The following is a 15,918-nucleotide window of genomic DNA, read 5'->3' as shown; positions in this document are numbered from 1 at the left end:
GAACCAGCCGATGGAAGACCTCTCTCTCTCTCTCTCTCTCTCTCTCTCTGCCTTTCAAATAAATAAATAAATCTTAAAAAAAAAAAAAAAAAAAGAACTTGGAAGGTAAAGACGGTAGTAAGGCTGGCAACGCAAGAGGAGAAGAGAATCAGAATTCCAGGGAAATTCAGCTTCTTGCTATGCATTCTAGGAGGCAGCAGGGATGGCTGAAGTGCTTGGGCCCCTGCAACCCATGTGAGAGGTCTGGATGCAGCTCTAGGCTTCTCACTTCAGCCTTGCCCATAGAGGGCTATTGTGATTATTTGGATAGTGAACACAAGATGGAAGATTTCTCTCTCTGTAGCTCTTTCAAGATTAAAACAAAGTAAACATTAAAAAATAAATAAATAAATAATTCTAGAGGGAAAAATTTGTATGAGATAGGTATACATGGCTGGAAAACAATGATTTCATAAATTATAATAAAATGCTGGGTTCACTGGAACATTTATTTTTTAACGAAAGAATAGAAAGAAGTAGGGGCTGGTGTTGTGGTGCAGTGGGTTAACCTACTGCCCTGGCCTGAAGCACTGGCATCCCATATGGGCGCCGGATCTAATCCTGGCTGCTCCTCTTCCTGTCCAGCTCTCTGCTATGGCCTGGGAAAGCAGTAGAAGATGGCCCATGTGCTTAGGCCCCTGCACCCACGTGGGAGACTGGGAAGAAGCTCCTGGCTCCGGATTGGCACAGCTCCAGCTGTTGCGGCCATCTGGGGAGTGAACCACCAGATGGAAGACCTCTCTTCCCCTCTCTCTGTGTAACTCTGACTTTCAGATAAATACATAAATCTTAAAAAAAAAAAAAGAACAGAAAGAAGTAAATAGTTTTAGGACAGAATATGTTATCAGTCTTATCAATATAGGAAAGACAGGAATAAAAATGAGGGAAATAGCAGAGAAGGGAACTATTATCCTCATTTTATAGAAGAATCAAGAACACCATGTGAGGAAGAATCACCTTGTCGGCAGGATATATAAGTACATAGTTTAAATATACAAAGTTTCCTCAAAACACAGCACATCTATCACAATAGTACAAAAGACAAATTTAGTGGTACGAACACTAACTTCCATCTTTCATTCTATCTAAAGAGAGGTTACTCCATTTATGCCAAGTGACATCAGTTTTTCATCTCCAGTGGAACATACTTTTCTTTGAAGATATTTAAAGGTTAATTGATGGAACTAGGACATAAGCCTCAGTCATCAGCCAAGCTTCCTCATTGTCCAAAAGAGATAAACACTGGAATGTACTCCTTTGCCCTTGAATCTCAATTGGGTCCCACACCCTACTGCCTTCAAACCCCACTCCACCTGAAAGACTAGTTCTAGGAATTCCCCTCTGCCTGCTGCTCCATACCTCCAACCCCATCCCTAGCCTTCCTAAAATATAAAAAGGCCTGGCTCCTGGGGGTCAGGGCCTTCTGCCACCTGTTCCTTCATGTGCATGCTGGTAGTTGGTCATCAACCTCTACGAATTTATTTTCTCTGAATAAATTCGGTCTGGATGTAAATTCATACACTGCCTCTCTATTCTGCGCTTCTTTTCCAACATTTTGGTGCCCCATGTGGAGAGGCAGCAATCCACAACTCTTTTCCTAACATTAATGTTCTTATGTTATAATAAATAAAGATGGTAGACAGATAATGCAAAAATTGGTAAAGAGTAGTCAAATGAATGAAGTATGAAAAACACTTTAACAGGTAAAACTGAACTGAAAAACAGTCACACTCCAAGAAGCAAATAAAAGAAGAAGTGAGCTAAATTCTCAACTACTGTAATAAGTTAAATTTACTTAGACTTCAAGCAAAACACAGCAATATATGCACACCATTTAGCAATATTAAGTTAAATGTATATCAGATGAATTAAAAACAATAACAAAAGTGGTTTCTTTGAGGGAGGAGGCCTAGGAGTAGAGAAGTAGGGATGACCAGGACCTGGGCCCTTCTGACTATGTGATTGTTTTGATGAAGTGCAGGGATGTATTGCTTTGGTATGGGATGGAGTAGGGTCGAAAATCAAGTTAGGGGGCCAGGGAGGTGGCATAGCAGGTAAAGGTGCTGCCTACAGTGGCCAGCATCCCATATGAGCCACGCTTCAAGTTCAGGTTGCTCCACTTCCAATCCAGCTCTCTGCTATGGCCTGGGAAAGCAGTACAAGACAGCCCAAGTCCTTGGGCCCCTGTACTCGCGTGGGAGACCTGGAAGAAGCTCCTAGCTCTTGGCTTCAGACCGGCACACCTCCAGCCATTGTGGCCATTTGGGAAGTAAACCAGCAGATGGAAGACCTCTCTCTGTCTCTGCCTCTCTGTAACTCTGCCTTTCAAATAAATAAATCTTTAAAAAAAAAATCAAGTTAGCAGGTTAAGTACTAGCAAGACATAAACTGAGTAAAGCCTTCTAAAGTGACTGACACTTACCTACTGGGGCCTGGGGGGCTCCAAAGCCCAAAGTGGCTGTCGTGGTATTAAATCCAGGGGCCCCAAAGCCTCCTGTACCAAGAGGCCCTCCGATCTTAGGTTGGTTGTTTCCAAACAAAGATGCCTGTCCAGCACCAAGAGCTATGGAGACAAGAGGAAAAGAAAAAAGTGCCACAGAAGATCCTTTGAATGTTGTGCCAGAGGTCAGTATTTAAAATATAATACATTCGGAAACTTCACAAAGACCAGTCATTTCAACAAAAGAGCTAATATGATAAATGCTAACTATGTGCCAGGCAGTAGGCTCTGTACATCATATACATCATAGGTAAATCTCTGTTCTTGAGTTTTCTCTACTATAATATGAGATACTACATGGCCCAGATAATTATCCCAAGATTAGAATGAATAAACATGCAAAGCATTTAGAAGAGATCTGGTACATATGAAACATTCATTAAATTTTAGCTACTCTGCCCAAAATAGAAATTATTTATTCCCACTTTACAGATGAGAAAACTGAGGGTTTAATAATTGGCTCAATGTCACAAATACTGTAAATAGCAGAAATGATGCTCAAACCTAGTACGTCTGACAATACAATCAAGGCTCTTAGTACAGAAAAGATTTTCAAAGAATTAAAAAATAAAATAATTCTCCAAAAATTTCAATATTTGCAAACCAAAAAAACTCAACTGGCTCACAATGTTGTTCAACTGACATGACTGACACATATACAGGCTAAACCACAGAAAATGAAACCCAGTAAGTCTTTGAATAGCAGAAAGCAATACTTTGAACCATACTATCTCATAAAAACTGCTTTAGCTAGAAAAACTTTTTGGAAAAAGCTAAATGTCTTGTGATAAGGTTATTAAACAGAGTCAAGTGTCAAGATGAATCTGGATATCTAGAATGAGAACTCTTTTTCATTGGGGAAAACTACTGCAAAAGTTTGTACTCTTTTAAAATCTAATGAGTCCTGCTCATGGACCTTGTACTTAGTAGTGATCTTCAAAGTATAAAATGAGTAAAATAGAATAGAGAAAAGTTATTGGTATTAAAAGAAAAACAACACAATATTTCCACCCCTCAACTTACTCCTCAAAAATTACTGGCAACTGGGGGCCAGTGCCATAGCACAGTAGGTTAATCCTCTGCCTGTAGCACCTGCATCCCATATGGATGCCAGTTCTAGTCCAAGCTGGTCTTCTTCCAATCCATCTCTTTGCTACCGCCTGGGAAAGCAACAGAAGATGGCCCAAGTGCTTGGGACCCTGTACCCACGTGGGAGGCCCGGAAGAGGCTCCTGGCTTTGGATCAGCGCAGCTCAAGCTGTTGCGGCCATTTGGGGAGTGAACCAATGGAAGGAAGACCTTTCTTTCTGTCCCTCTCTCTCACTGTCTGTTAACTCTACCTCTCAAATAAATAAATAAAATTACTAGCAACTTAATAGATTTGAAGTACCTTTAACATACCAACTGCATCTTGATGAGAGTTTGAGCTTACAAAGAAAATTCAAAGATATTTAAATACCAAAAATATCATACAGCAACTTGAGATGACAATAAAAAAAAGAATAAGACATTTATACCTAAAAAATTCACATAATATAAATCAGTAAAGATGACTACTAAATGGACAAATTACATTCCCTTACCATCTAATCTCAATTAAAGACAACATTTACCAATCGAACTTTTACCTTAAAAAGCTTAGCTTTGGGGCCAGTGCTGTGACGTAATGGGTAAAGCCTCCACATATGGTGCTAGCATGTCACATGAGCACCAGTTCAAGAACTGGCTGCTCTAGCTCCCTACTAATGCAGCTGCGCAAGCAGCAGAAGATGGCTCCCAAGTCCTTGGGCCCCTGCACAGACATGGAAAACCAGCAACATTCTTGGTTCCTGGCTTTGGACCAGCTCAGGTCTGGCCATTGGAACCATTTGGAGAATGAACCAGCAGATGGAAGATCTCATTCTGTCTCTCCTTTTCTCTCTCTGTAACTCTGCCTTTCAAATAAATAAGTAAATGGGGGTTGGGGGGGAGCTCAGCTTTGGGAACGGCATTGTGATGCAGAGGGTTAAGCCACTGGCTGCAACATTAGCATCCCATATGGGTGCTGGTTCAAGTTCCAGCTGCTCTACTTCCAACTCAGCTCACTACAAACATGCCTGATAAAGCAGTAAAGGATGGCCCAACTACTTGGGCCCCTTCCATCCGCAAGAGAGATCTGTACAGAGTTCCAGGATCCTGGTTTCTGCCTGGCACAGCCCTACCACTTGTGGTCATTTGGGGAATGAACCAGTGGATGGAAGATTCCTGTCTTCTCCTCTTTCTTTTAAAAATAAGTTCATCTTTAATAAGACTTCTTTTTAAAGTCTCAAACAGTAACTAGTACAAGCTTCAAGAAATATTAAAATTATATTACTCTCTCAAAGGAAATAGTTTACACATGAATTTTAGAACCCCCCCCCCCCCCCCCCAGTTTAACATTTCCTCATCCTCCATAGACTTAGATGAAACTTGATTATGTAAGATGGATAAAAATGTTCTGGATAGCTTTTTCCATATACTTTTGTAGTATCCCTGAATGAAGGCCCATGAAAAGTCTAAAAACCATTATATTTCAATAACCCAAAGAAAAATAAAAGGGCACTATGAGGTTCAGATACTCTAGAAACGCAATGTCACAAAATGACCTGAAGGTAGGCTTGCAATGGAAAAATATGCATTTTAACCAAATTTGCCTTATTTTATGCAGATAGCTTTTTATGCTTAATGAAGAAACGTAAGTTGACAGGTATTCCTCACGCTATGTTTTATGTGATTTAAGAGTATGGTTATCTGTCAATGTATGACTTATCATTACCTGGGAGAGTCACAAGGAAGGTATGGAGTTAGGGTGGGGTGAAGAGGAAACAAAATGGTTCTTGGGCCTGGGACTCCAAGAGACTTAGGAAAAAGAGATCTATAACAAATGTTGTAATTCAATTTTACCTATAGTATCGTATCTACTAGCTTCAGACAGATTTTTCTGAGTATCTTAATATAACAATCAACCTTATTAGCTGAACCCTTCACAGTAAAATTTATAAAATAATACTTCTTGATATTATGAATAACTACCAAAAAAATGGTACACAGTGTTAACAAAAGTATCAATTGTAGAGTAAGAAACTGATTATGTAGATGCTCTTATTTTTCCTGCCTCTGAACACACGGGGGAAAAGAACACACCAAGGGTAAATGCTAAATCTTTTATACTGGGGTCAGCTTTGTGGCACAGAGGTAAAGCTGCCATCTGTGATGCCAGTGTCCTAGCTGCTCTCCTTAGGATCCAGCTCCTGGTTAATGGCCTGGAAAAGCTGCAGAAGACATTCCAAGTGTTTGGGGTTCTGCTACCAACATGGAAAACCTATATGAAGCTCCAGGTTTCAGCCTGGCCACGTCCTGGCTGTTGTGGCTATCTGAGAATGAAGCAGCAGATAGAATATCAATCTTTCTCTCTTTGTCTCACCCTTTCTCTGTAACATTTTTTTATTATTTGACAGGCAGTTAGTGATAGAGACAGAGAGAAAGGTCTTCCTTTGCCGTTGGTTCACCCCCCAAATGGCTGCTAAGGCTGGCGCTGTGCCGATCCGAAGCCAGGAGCCAGGTGCTTCCTCCTGGTCTCCCATGCTGGTGCAGGGCCCAAGCACTTGGGCCATCCTCCACTGCCTTCTCAGGCCACGGCAGAAAGCTGGAATGGAAGAGGAGCAACCAGGACAGAATCCGGCGCCCCGACCGGGACTAGAACCTGGGGTGCCTGTGCTGCAGGAGGAGGATTAGCCAAGTGAGCTGCGGCACCAGCCTGTAACTCTCACTTTCAAATTAAATAAATCTTTTAAAAAAATTTATAGTAGGATTGGTCACCTAAATCTAAGCACAGAAAAAATTTTATGTACTTGTATATTCAATATTTGCACTTAAGCTGATTATCTACAAAGTACCCAAAGGCAATGTTACAAGAAAATTTATTTCTGCTGAGGCATGAATCTGAATCTCTATCAATCACTCAAAACAAGAGCCTACAGAGGAATACCAATTTAGCTGATACCCCCAAAAAGTGCAGCTCGAAGCTACAGAGCCAGGTTTATTTGTGATAAAATGAAATGCAGAGTTCATGAATATGAGTGCTTCCATGAAGTCTCAGTGCATATTCCTCTCAAAGACAAAGGCTACTTTAACAGATGTATCAAGCAAGGAATTTAAACACCAAGTTCTGGTAATTCTCACAATTCTCAGTGCCTCACCTGATCTATTGTTGGTAAGGTTGGGGGTGTAGAATCCTTTACTGATAGTACTGTCTTTTTGCTTATATGGCCAAAAATAAATAAAGAATATGTAAATATGTAATAGCAACAAAAGCATGATCATAGTCTGTCAGGGAATACTTGATAAAGAAAACTAATATATTAAAATGAAATACTGAGTCATTACATTATTGCGGAATTAGATTCAACAGCATCAGAAAAAGACTTCTTATGTAAAACCATTTTATGGTTTTACACTACAGAAAATATTGCTACTTAGAATTTCTAAGATTTAGGAGTCAAAGAAAAAAAATAACTCTGACCACACAGAAATGAAACTTCCAAAAGAAAGATAATACCATGGGGCTGCTGCTGTGGCATAGCAGGTAAAGCCACCACCTGCAGTGCCAGTATCCCATGTGGGCGCTGGTTTGAGTCTCAGCTGCTCCACTTCAGATTCAGCTCTCTGCTATAGCCTGGGAAAGCAGCAGAAGTTGGCCTAAGTCCTTGGGCACCTGTACCGGTCTGGGAAGACCCGGAAGAAGCTCCTGGCTACTGGCTTTGGATTGGAGAAGCTCCGGTCATTGTGGCCAACTGGGGAGTGAAGCAGTAGACTGAAGACCTCTCTCTCTCTGCTTCTCCTTCTCTCTGTGTAACTCTTTCAAATAAATAAATAAACCTTATAAAAAAAAAAAAAAAAAAAAAAAAAGCTAACACTTGGGGCCGGCACGGAGGTGTAGCACGTTAAGCTGCCATCTGTGACACAGGTATCCCATATGGGCGCCAGTTCAAGTCCTGGCTGCTCCACTTCCTTTTTTATTTTTTCCCTAAAGATTTATCTTGATTTATTTGAAAGAGTTACAGAGAGAGGTTGAAACAAAGAAGTCTTGCATGCACTGGTTCACCCCCAAAATGGCTGCAACGTCCAGAGCTGTGCCGATCCGAAGTGTGGAGACAGGAGCTTCTTTCGGGTCTCCCACATGGCTGCAGGGGTCCAACGACATGGGCCAACTTCTACTGCTTTCCCAGGCCATATCAGAGAGCTGGATTGGAAGTAGAGCAGCTGGGACTCGAACTGGCACCCATATGGGATGCTGGCACTTCAGGCTGGGGCTTTACCATGCTGCAACATAGCACCAGCCCCTGCTCCATTTCTGACCCAACTCCCTGCTAATGCACCCGAGAAAGTAGTGGAGGATCATCAATTACTTGGGCCCCTGCCAACTATGTGGAAGACTGAGCAGGAGTTCCAGGCTCCAGGTTTAGGTCTGACCCAGCCAGCTGTTGAGGCCATTTGGGGAGTGAATCAGTGATGGAATATCTGTCCCCCTCTACCCACCTGTAATTATGCCACTCAAATAAATAAATAAATTTTAAAAATAAAACAGAAAAAGCCTTTAAGAACTATAGCAGCTCACCAACTTAGGACAATTTAAAATATATATTTTTGACATCATGATGATAAAAAAGCAACAGGCATTTAGTAGAAACCAAACTTTTGTGTTTTGATCATTTCCTAAGCTACTGATATAAAAGCTCAGTACTTGCTTGTGATGACCAACTGTAGGCTAACATAAATGTTCGGAATATGTTTAAGATAGGCTGCAGAGGCCGGCGCCGCGGCTCACTAGGCTAATCCTCCGCCTAGCGGCGCCGGCACACCGGGTTCTAGTCCCGGTCAGGGCGCCGGATTCTGTCCCGGTTGCCCCTCTTCCAGGCCAGCCCTCTGCTGTGGCCAGGGAGTGCAGTGGAGGATGGCCCAGGTGCTTGGGCCCTGCACCCCAGGGGAGACCAGGAAAAGCACCTGGCTCCTGGCTCCTGCCATCGGATGAGCGCGGTGCGCCGGCCGCAGCGCGCCGGCCGCGGCGGCCATTGGAGGGTGAACCAACGGCAAAAGGAAGACCTTTCTCTCTGTCTCTCTCTCTCACTGTCCACTCTGCCTGTCAAAAAAAAAAAAAAAAAAAAAAAAAAAAAGATAGGCTGCAGAAGGTCAGGTGTATTCAATGTTTTTTGACTTAAGATGGGCTTATTGGGACATAACTTTATGATTTTTTTTCCAAAGATACATGAATTTGAGAGAGTTTCAGACAGAGGGACAGACAGACAGGTCTTCCATCTACTCTTTCACTCCCAAAAAGGCCACAACGGCCAGAGCTGAGCAAATCCAAAACCAGGAACCAGGAGCTTCTTCTAGGTTTCCCACGCAGGTACAGGAGCTCAAGCACTTGGGCCATCTTCCACTTAATTCCTAGGCCATACCAGAGAGCTGGATTGGAAGAGTTGTAGCTGGGACGTGAACCAGCGCCCATATGGGATACCCATGCCGCAGGCAGAGGCTTAGACCACTATGCACAGCACTGACCAAAGGACTTAATTTTATTGCAAGTTCAGAGGCATCTATGTCTATAGTAAACATCAGCGTAGTATCTTTTTTTTTATTATTATTATTTGACAGGTAGAGTTATAGACAGTGACAGAGAGACAGAGAGAAAGGTCTTCCTTCCATTGGTTCACACCCCAGTGGCCGCTACGGCTAGCGCTGCACCAATCCGAAGCCAGGAGCTGGGTACTTCCTCTCAGTCTCACATGCGAGTACAGGAATCCAAGCACTTGGACCATCCTCCGCTGCCCTCCCGGGCCACAGCAGAAAGCTGGACTGGAAGAGGAGCAAGCGGGACTAGAACCCAGGGTGCCGACGCTGCAGGTGGAGGACTAGCCAAGTTAGCCATGGTGCCAGCCCTTTAGCGTAGTATCTTACCCAAGCCTGGGATGTATATTCATAAACTACCTAGAATCAAAGCTACCCTTAAAAAAGTCCTCTTTGCAACGTTGTGGCGCAGCAGGATGAGCCACCGCATGCACTGCTAGCGTCCCTTATGGGTGCCAGTTTGAGTCCCAGCTGTTTTACTTCCAGTCTATCTTCCTGCTATTGGTCCTGGGAAGGCAGAAGGTGGCCGAGTGCTTGGGCCCCTGCAATCACATGACCTGGATGAAGCTCCTAGCTCATTACTTCAGCCTAGCTCAGCCTTGGCCATCGTGGTCATTTAGGGAGAGAACCAGCAAATGAAAGATTTTTCTTTCTTCTTCTAGCTCTTTCTCTAACTCTGCTTTTTAAATAAATAAAATAAATCTTCAAAACAAAAGGCTCTCTTTAATTTGCCCATATAAAAGCTATTTTTTTCCACTAAGATTTGAAGAGAGTATTATTTTATGGGTCCTTCTTATGTTAAGGGATCACAGTGACAAAAAAAAAATCAAAGCTTGTCCATATTTACTTCTCGCTGAATATGTGTTAACATTTGGTTAAGGTAAAAAAAATTCAAAATGAACCTCTACCATACAGCCAAATAACACAATAGCCACCATATGTAAAGAAACCTGAAAAATAAATCAAGAAAGAAACAATTAGCAATAATTATGCATAGAGAACTGAAAGATCCAAATGGCCAAAAAGCAGGCCAGAAATCAGTGAGGTATGAACTGGAAAACAGCGATTTCCACTACCGCATATGCAAAAATGCAAAAGTCCAAGATTATGGAAAAAAGTATGGAAAAATGGGCCTTTATATACAATGTGAGCAATAATGCAAAATGATATTCCTCTCAGAAGGCAAATTAAGAAGATCAACCAAGCCAGCGCCGCGGCTCAATAGGCTAATCCTCCACCCAGCGGCGCCGGCACACCGGGTTCTAGTCCCGGTCGGGGCGCCGGATTCTGTCCCGGTTGCCCCTCTTCCAGGCCAGCCCTCTGCTGTGGCCAGGGAGTGCAGTGGAGGATGACCCAGGTGCTTGGGCCCTGCACCCCATGGGAGACCAGGAAAAGCACCTGGCTCCTGGCTCCTGCCATTGGATCAGCGCGGTGCGCCGGCTGCAGAGCGCCGGCCGTGGCGGCCATTGGAGGGTGAACCAACGGCAAAGGAAGACCTTTCTCTCTGTCTCTCTCTCTCACTGTCCACTCTGCCTGTCCAAAAAAAAAAAAAAAAAAAAAAAAGATCAACCAAAACTCAAAATATACATATTTGCCAGAATAACTTCAACTGAACAAGCAAAGTTATGTTACAAGGATTTTCATTGAGGACTTTGCTAGTACTGTCAAGTACCTCAAATGTCAATCAATAAAGGTGAACTTTAGCAATAATTATGCATAGAGATTATGCATTATGGTGCATGTAAATTACACATATATATGTATATACATAACACTAAACAATTAAAGTTAAAATGAGAAAGATCTATGGGTACTAACCAAAAAAACAGGTATGCTGATAACGTCTAATAAAAAACAAGTCATAGAATACTATTTAAGACAGTTGTCTCTAAACATTTTTGAAACATGATATGAAATACACTGAGACCCATAATATATACAATATACATATAACTATAACAAAAGTTTCATAAAAGATTGTCAGCCATTCAAGTTACAATGACTTTTAATTTTAGTTCATTTTCTTTAAAGGCTGGCTGCAGTCCATTACATTAATATTACAATCAACTAATAAACCTAGCTTTTGACTTAAAAATTACTAATGTAGGGCATGTCATGTTCCATTTAAGAACATAATCAACATATATGGGTGCCTATTCACAACTCTTTCCCAGATGCTCCTCTTCTGATCCAGCTCTCTGCTATGGCCTGGGAAAGCAGTAGAAGATGGCCCAAGTGCCTCGGCCCCTGCACCCGTGTGGGACACCAAGAAGAAGCTCCTGGCTCCTGGCTTCACATTAGCTAAGCTCTGGCTGTGTGGTGTCCATTTGTGGAGTGAGTAAGCAGATGGAAGACCTCTCTACCTCTCCTTTTCTCTCTGTCTGTAACTCTGCCTCTCAAATAAATTAAGTAAATCTTAAAAAACAAGAACATAGGCTGGCGCCACGGCTCACTAGGCTAACCCTCCACCTGCGGCGCTGGCACCCCTGGTTCTAGTCCCAGTTGGGGCACCGGATTCTGTCCTGGTTGCTCCTCTTCCAGTCCAGCTCTCTGCTGTGGCCCGGGGAAGGCAGTGGAGGATGGCCCAAGTGCTTGGGCTCCTGCACCAGCATGGGAGACCAGGAGGAAGCACCTGGCTCCTGGCTTCGGATTGGCGCAGCGTGACAGCCGTAGCAGCCATTTGGGGGGTGAACCACTGGTAGGAAGACCTTTCTCTGTCTCTCTCTCTCACTGTCTAACTCTGCCTGTCCAAAAAAAGAACAACAACAACAACAAAAAAAACCATAATAAAAACCCTATATAGGCTGGTGCCGTGGCTCAATAGGCTAATCCTCCGCCTTGCGGCGCCGGCACACTGGGTTCTAGTCCCGGTCGGGGCTCTGGATTCTGTCCCGGTTGCCCCTCTTCCAGGCCAGCTCTCTGCTGTGGCCAGGGAGTGCAGTGGAGGATGACCCAAGTGCTTGGGCCCTGCACCCCATGGGAGACCAGGAGAAACACCTGGCTCCTGGCTCCTGCCATCGGATCAGCGCGGTGTGCCGGCTGCAGCACGCTGGCCGCAGCGCGCCAGCCGCAGCGGCCATTGGAGGGTGAACGAATGGCAAAGGAAGACCTTTCTCTCTGTCTCTCTCTCTCACTGTCCACTCTGCCTGTTAAAAAAAAAACAAAAACAAAAACAAAAACAAAAAAACCCTATATATAAAACACTTATGTACAAATGTGTTTGTTGTGGAAGCATGTTTTAAAAATGTATAAAAAAGGGTCTCACAATGCATATGCCAAGCTTTTAACAGCTGTTATACCACAGCTGAAACACATGGATTCTTTTTTTTTTTAAGGCAGAGTGGACAGTGAGAGAGACAGAGAGAAAGGTCTTCCTTTGCTGTTGGTTCATCCCCCAATGGCCGCCGCTTCCGGCGTGCTGCAGCCAGTTCACTGTGCTGATCCAAAGCCAGGAGCCAGATGCTTCTCTTGGTCTCCCATGTGGGCAAAGTTAGTGATAGATACATAGAGAAAGGTCCTCCCTCCGCTGGCCCACCCTCCAAACGGCCGCCACGGCCAGCGCTGCGCTGATCCGAAGCCAGGAGCCAGGTGCCTCCCCTTCCCCCCTCTCATGCAGGTGTAGGGCCCAAGCACCCAGGCCATCCTCCACTGCACTCCCTGGCCACAGCAGAAAGCCGGACTGGAAGACCAGCAGCTGGGACATAACTGGCGCCCCAAACAGAACTAGAACATGGGGTGCCAGCACCACAGGCGGAGGATTAGCCTAGTGAGCCGCGGCGCCGGCCTTGTATCTTTCACTTTAAAAAGAAAATGATGGGAAAGAGTTCATAGAAAAAAACTTAAATTGGGGCCAGCGCTGTGGCTTATTGGGTAAATCATTGCCTACAATGACGGCATCCCATATGGGTACCGGTTCAAGTCCCAGCTGCTTCACTTCTGAGCCAGCTCTCTGGCCTGGGAAAGCAGTGGAAGACAGCTCAAGCCCTTGGGCCCCTGAACCAACGTGGGAGACCCGGAAGAAGCTCCTGGCCTCTAGCTTTGGATCGGCACAGCTCCAACAGTTGCAACCAATTGGGGAGTGAACCAGCGGATGGAAGATCTCTCTCTCTCTGCCTTTCCTTCTCTGTGTAAAATCTGATTTTCAAATAAATAAATAAATTTTTATAAAAAAATGAGTCTATTAAGATGTGAAGAGAATGATCAGATCATAAGAACAAAGGTAACACAACTGGACAGTGGAAGCAGAGATCATATAAATATTTTACAGCCAAATGACTACACTCATGGTCATATGTATTGTGTAAAACAGTCAAGCTGTATGTTTTAACAACTCTTTTAACTATATATGTTGAAACACTTGTACAACTGTTTAAAACGGCTAGGCAGGTAGAAGGGTCAGGATCTTCAAAGGCACTGAAAAATAATATTCACAGTGGGAATAAGGGGAAAAGTATGACATCTCAGTTTAAAGAATTAAAAGGTATATACAGAGTTGGCAAAATTTCACAGTATTTAATATATTCAGCACATATTCCTTATTGCTCTGCCTTAATACTAAGGTTTAATAATAAATATTTAAGGGGCCCGGTGTTGTGGCACAGTGGGTTAAAGCCCTGGCCTGAAGTGCCAGCATCCCATATGGGTGCCGGTTCTAGTCCCTGCTGCTCCTCTTCCAATCCAGCTCTCTTCTATAGCCTACAAAAGCAGTAGAAGATGGCTCAAGTACCTGGGCCCCTGCCACCAAGTGAGAGACCCAGAGGACGCTCCTGGCTTCTCGCTTCAGATTGGCCTAGCTCCGGCCACTGAGGCCATCTGGGGAGTGAACCAGCGGATGGAAGACTTCTCTCTCTGTCTCTACCTCTCTCTGTAACTCTGTCTTTCAAATAAATAAAATAAACCTGGGGACAGCACTGAGGCGCTAAGGGTTAAAGCCCTGGCCTGAGGTGCCGGCATCCCATATGGGCGCCAGTTCTAGTTCCAGCTGCTCTTCTTCCAATCCAGCTCTCTGTTATGGCCTGGGAAAGCAGTAGAAGTTGGCCCAAGTCCTTGGGCCCCTGCACCCCCATGGGAGACCTGGAAGAAGCTCCTGGCTCCTGCTCGGCACAGCTCTGGCCATTGCGGACAACTGGGAGTGAACCAGCGGATGGAAGACCTCTCTGTCTCTACCTCTCTCTGTAACTCTTTCTTTCAAATAAATAAAATAAATCTTAAAATAATAATTAAATAAATCTTTTTTTAAAGTAAACATTTCAAAGTCTCAAATCCCTATTTAAAAAAAAAAAAAACACGGGCAAACTAAAAGTTAATGTCATCAGATGATCAGTTCTCAAAGTAAATACTAAAAATCAGATAGACCACAACTACAGAAGAAAAAAATTTTGTGGAAAAGTTAATCTTTCTACAAAAAATTCAATATTTTATTGAACTTTAAGATCAGTTAAAGTATAACTAATGGAAATGTTTATGATTCTAGTTATAAGAATGAAACTCTTTGCCTCTTATTTCCAGGCATTATGACCAAATAGAGCTCTTAAATTACAGCAATTAGGGGCCGGCACTGTGGCGTAGCGGGTAAAGCTGCTGCCTGCAGTGCTGACATCCCATACAGGTGCTGGTTCAAGTCCCAACTGCTCCACTTCTGATCCAGCTCTCTGCTATGGCCTGGGAAAGCAGTAAAGGATGGCCCAAGTCCTTGGGCCCTTGCACCCATATGCGACACCCGGAGGAAGCTCCAGTCATTGAAGCCATCTGGGGAGTGAACTAGCAGATGGAAGACCTCTCTCTCTGCCTCTGCCCCTTCGTAACTCTGCCTTTCAAATAAGTAAATATATCTTTTAAAAAAATTGCAACAATTAGAAAACCAAGTTGTATCACTTCCTGTATCTCAAGGTAGCAGTTCTTTACCTGTTCCAAATCCTGTACCAAGCCCAGCTCCCAGAGTCCCAGGTGCTGGTTTACTTCCAAAAATACTATTCCCGCTGGTATTTGTGCCAAAACCTAGGAAAACAAAAGAATTAGTAGATTGTATTTTTAACACAACTCCCAATTTCCTCGCAAGGAAACACCTAACAACTTGGCCACAAGACTTATCATTAAGAATGATAAATTATAAGCTAATTTAGCTTTTTAAATTTTAATTTTTGATATCTACAAACAAGTCTTCATATATCCTTAATTACCTTTCAGTCTTGAAATATCAATTCAATATAGGATAATATCCAATATTAAAGCAAAGTGAATGTGCTTAAGCTTTGGGAACATTCCCCTTTTTAGGCCCAAAGTAACCACTGCATGTTTCACTCCAATGTTCACTAAAAAAATAAGACAACATGGAGGTGGCCAGTGTGGTGGCACAGTAGGTTAATCCTCTGCCTTCAGCTTCGGCATCCCATATGGGTGCCAGTTCTAGTCCCAGCTGCTCCTCTTCCCATCCAGCTCTCTGCTATGGCCTGGGAAAGCAGCAGCAGATGTCCCAAGTCCTTGGGCCCCTGCATCCACATGGGAGACCAGGAAGAAGGACCCAGCTCCTGGCTTCGGATCAGCTCAGCTCCGGCTATTGCAGACACCTGGGGAGTAAACCAGAGGATGGAAGACTGTTCTCTCTGTCTCGGCCTTGCACTGTCTGTAATTCTACCTCTCAAATAAATAAAATCTTTAAAAAAGAAAAGATGTCTCTTGGGATTCTGGCATCCTACATACTGGAGTACCATGGGTTCAACTTTTGGCTCCAGCCCT

At 43.6% G+C, this 15,918-nt stretch overlaps 1 protein-coding gene across 28 annotated transcripts in view; it reads right to left on the bottom strand.

Annotated features, from left to right (window-relative positions):
• NUP98 (nucleoporin 98 and 96 precursor) overlaps window positions 1-15,918 on the bottom strand; it is a 132,045-nt gene that overhangs the window by 71,945 nt on the left and 44,182 nt on the right. For 23 of the 28 annotated variants that reach the window (XM_008264822.4, XM_070074498.1, XM_070074502.1 and 20 more), the window contains 2 exons: window positions 15,088-15,180; window positions 2,462-2,602 (listed from right to left, as the gene is read on the bottom strand). In XM_008264822.4, the coding sequence (XP_008263044.1) occupies window positions 2,462-2,602; window positions 15,088-15,180 (234 nt within the window). The remainder of the gene's footprint in view (window positions 1-2,461; window positions 2,603-15,087; window positions 15,181-15,918) is intronic. The other 5 variants (XM_008264859.4, XM_051822879.2, XM_051822888.2 and 2 more) reach the window with 1 other exon arrangement.

Source organism: Oryctolagus cuniculus, chromosome 1 (genome assembly GCF_964237555.1).
Source record: "Oryctolagus cuniculus chromosome 1, mOryCun1.1, whole genome shotgun sequence".
NCBI lineage: Eukaryota > Metazoa > Chordata > Mammalia > Lagomorpha > Leporidae > Oryctolagus > Oryctolagus cuniculus.
The sequence above is the reverse complement of the archived record's forward strand: the minus strand, read 5'-3'. Positions and strand labels throughout refer to the sequence as shown.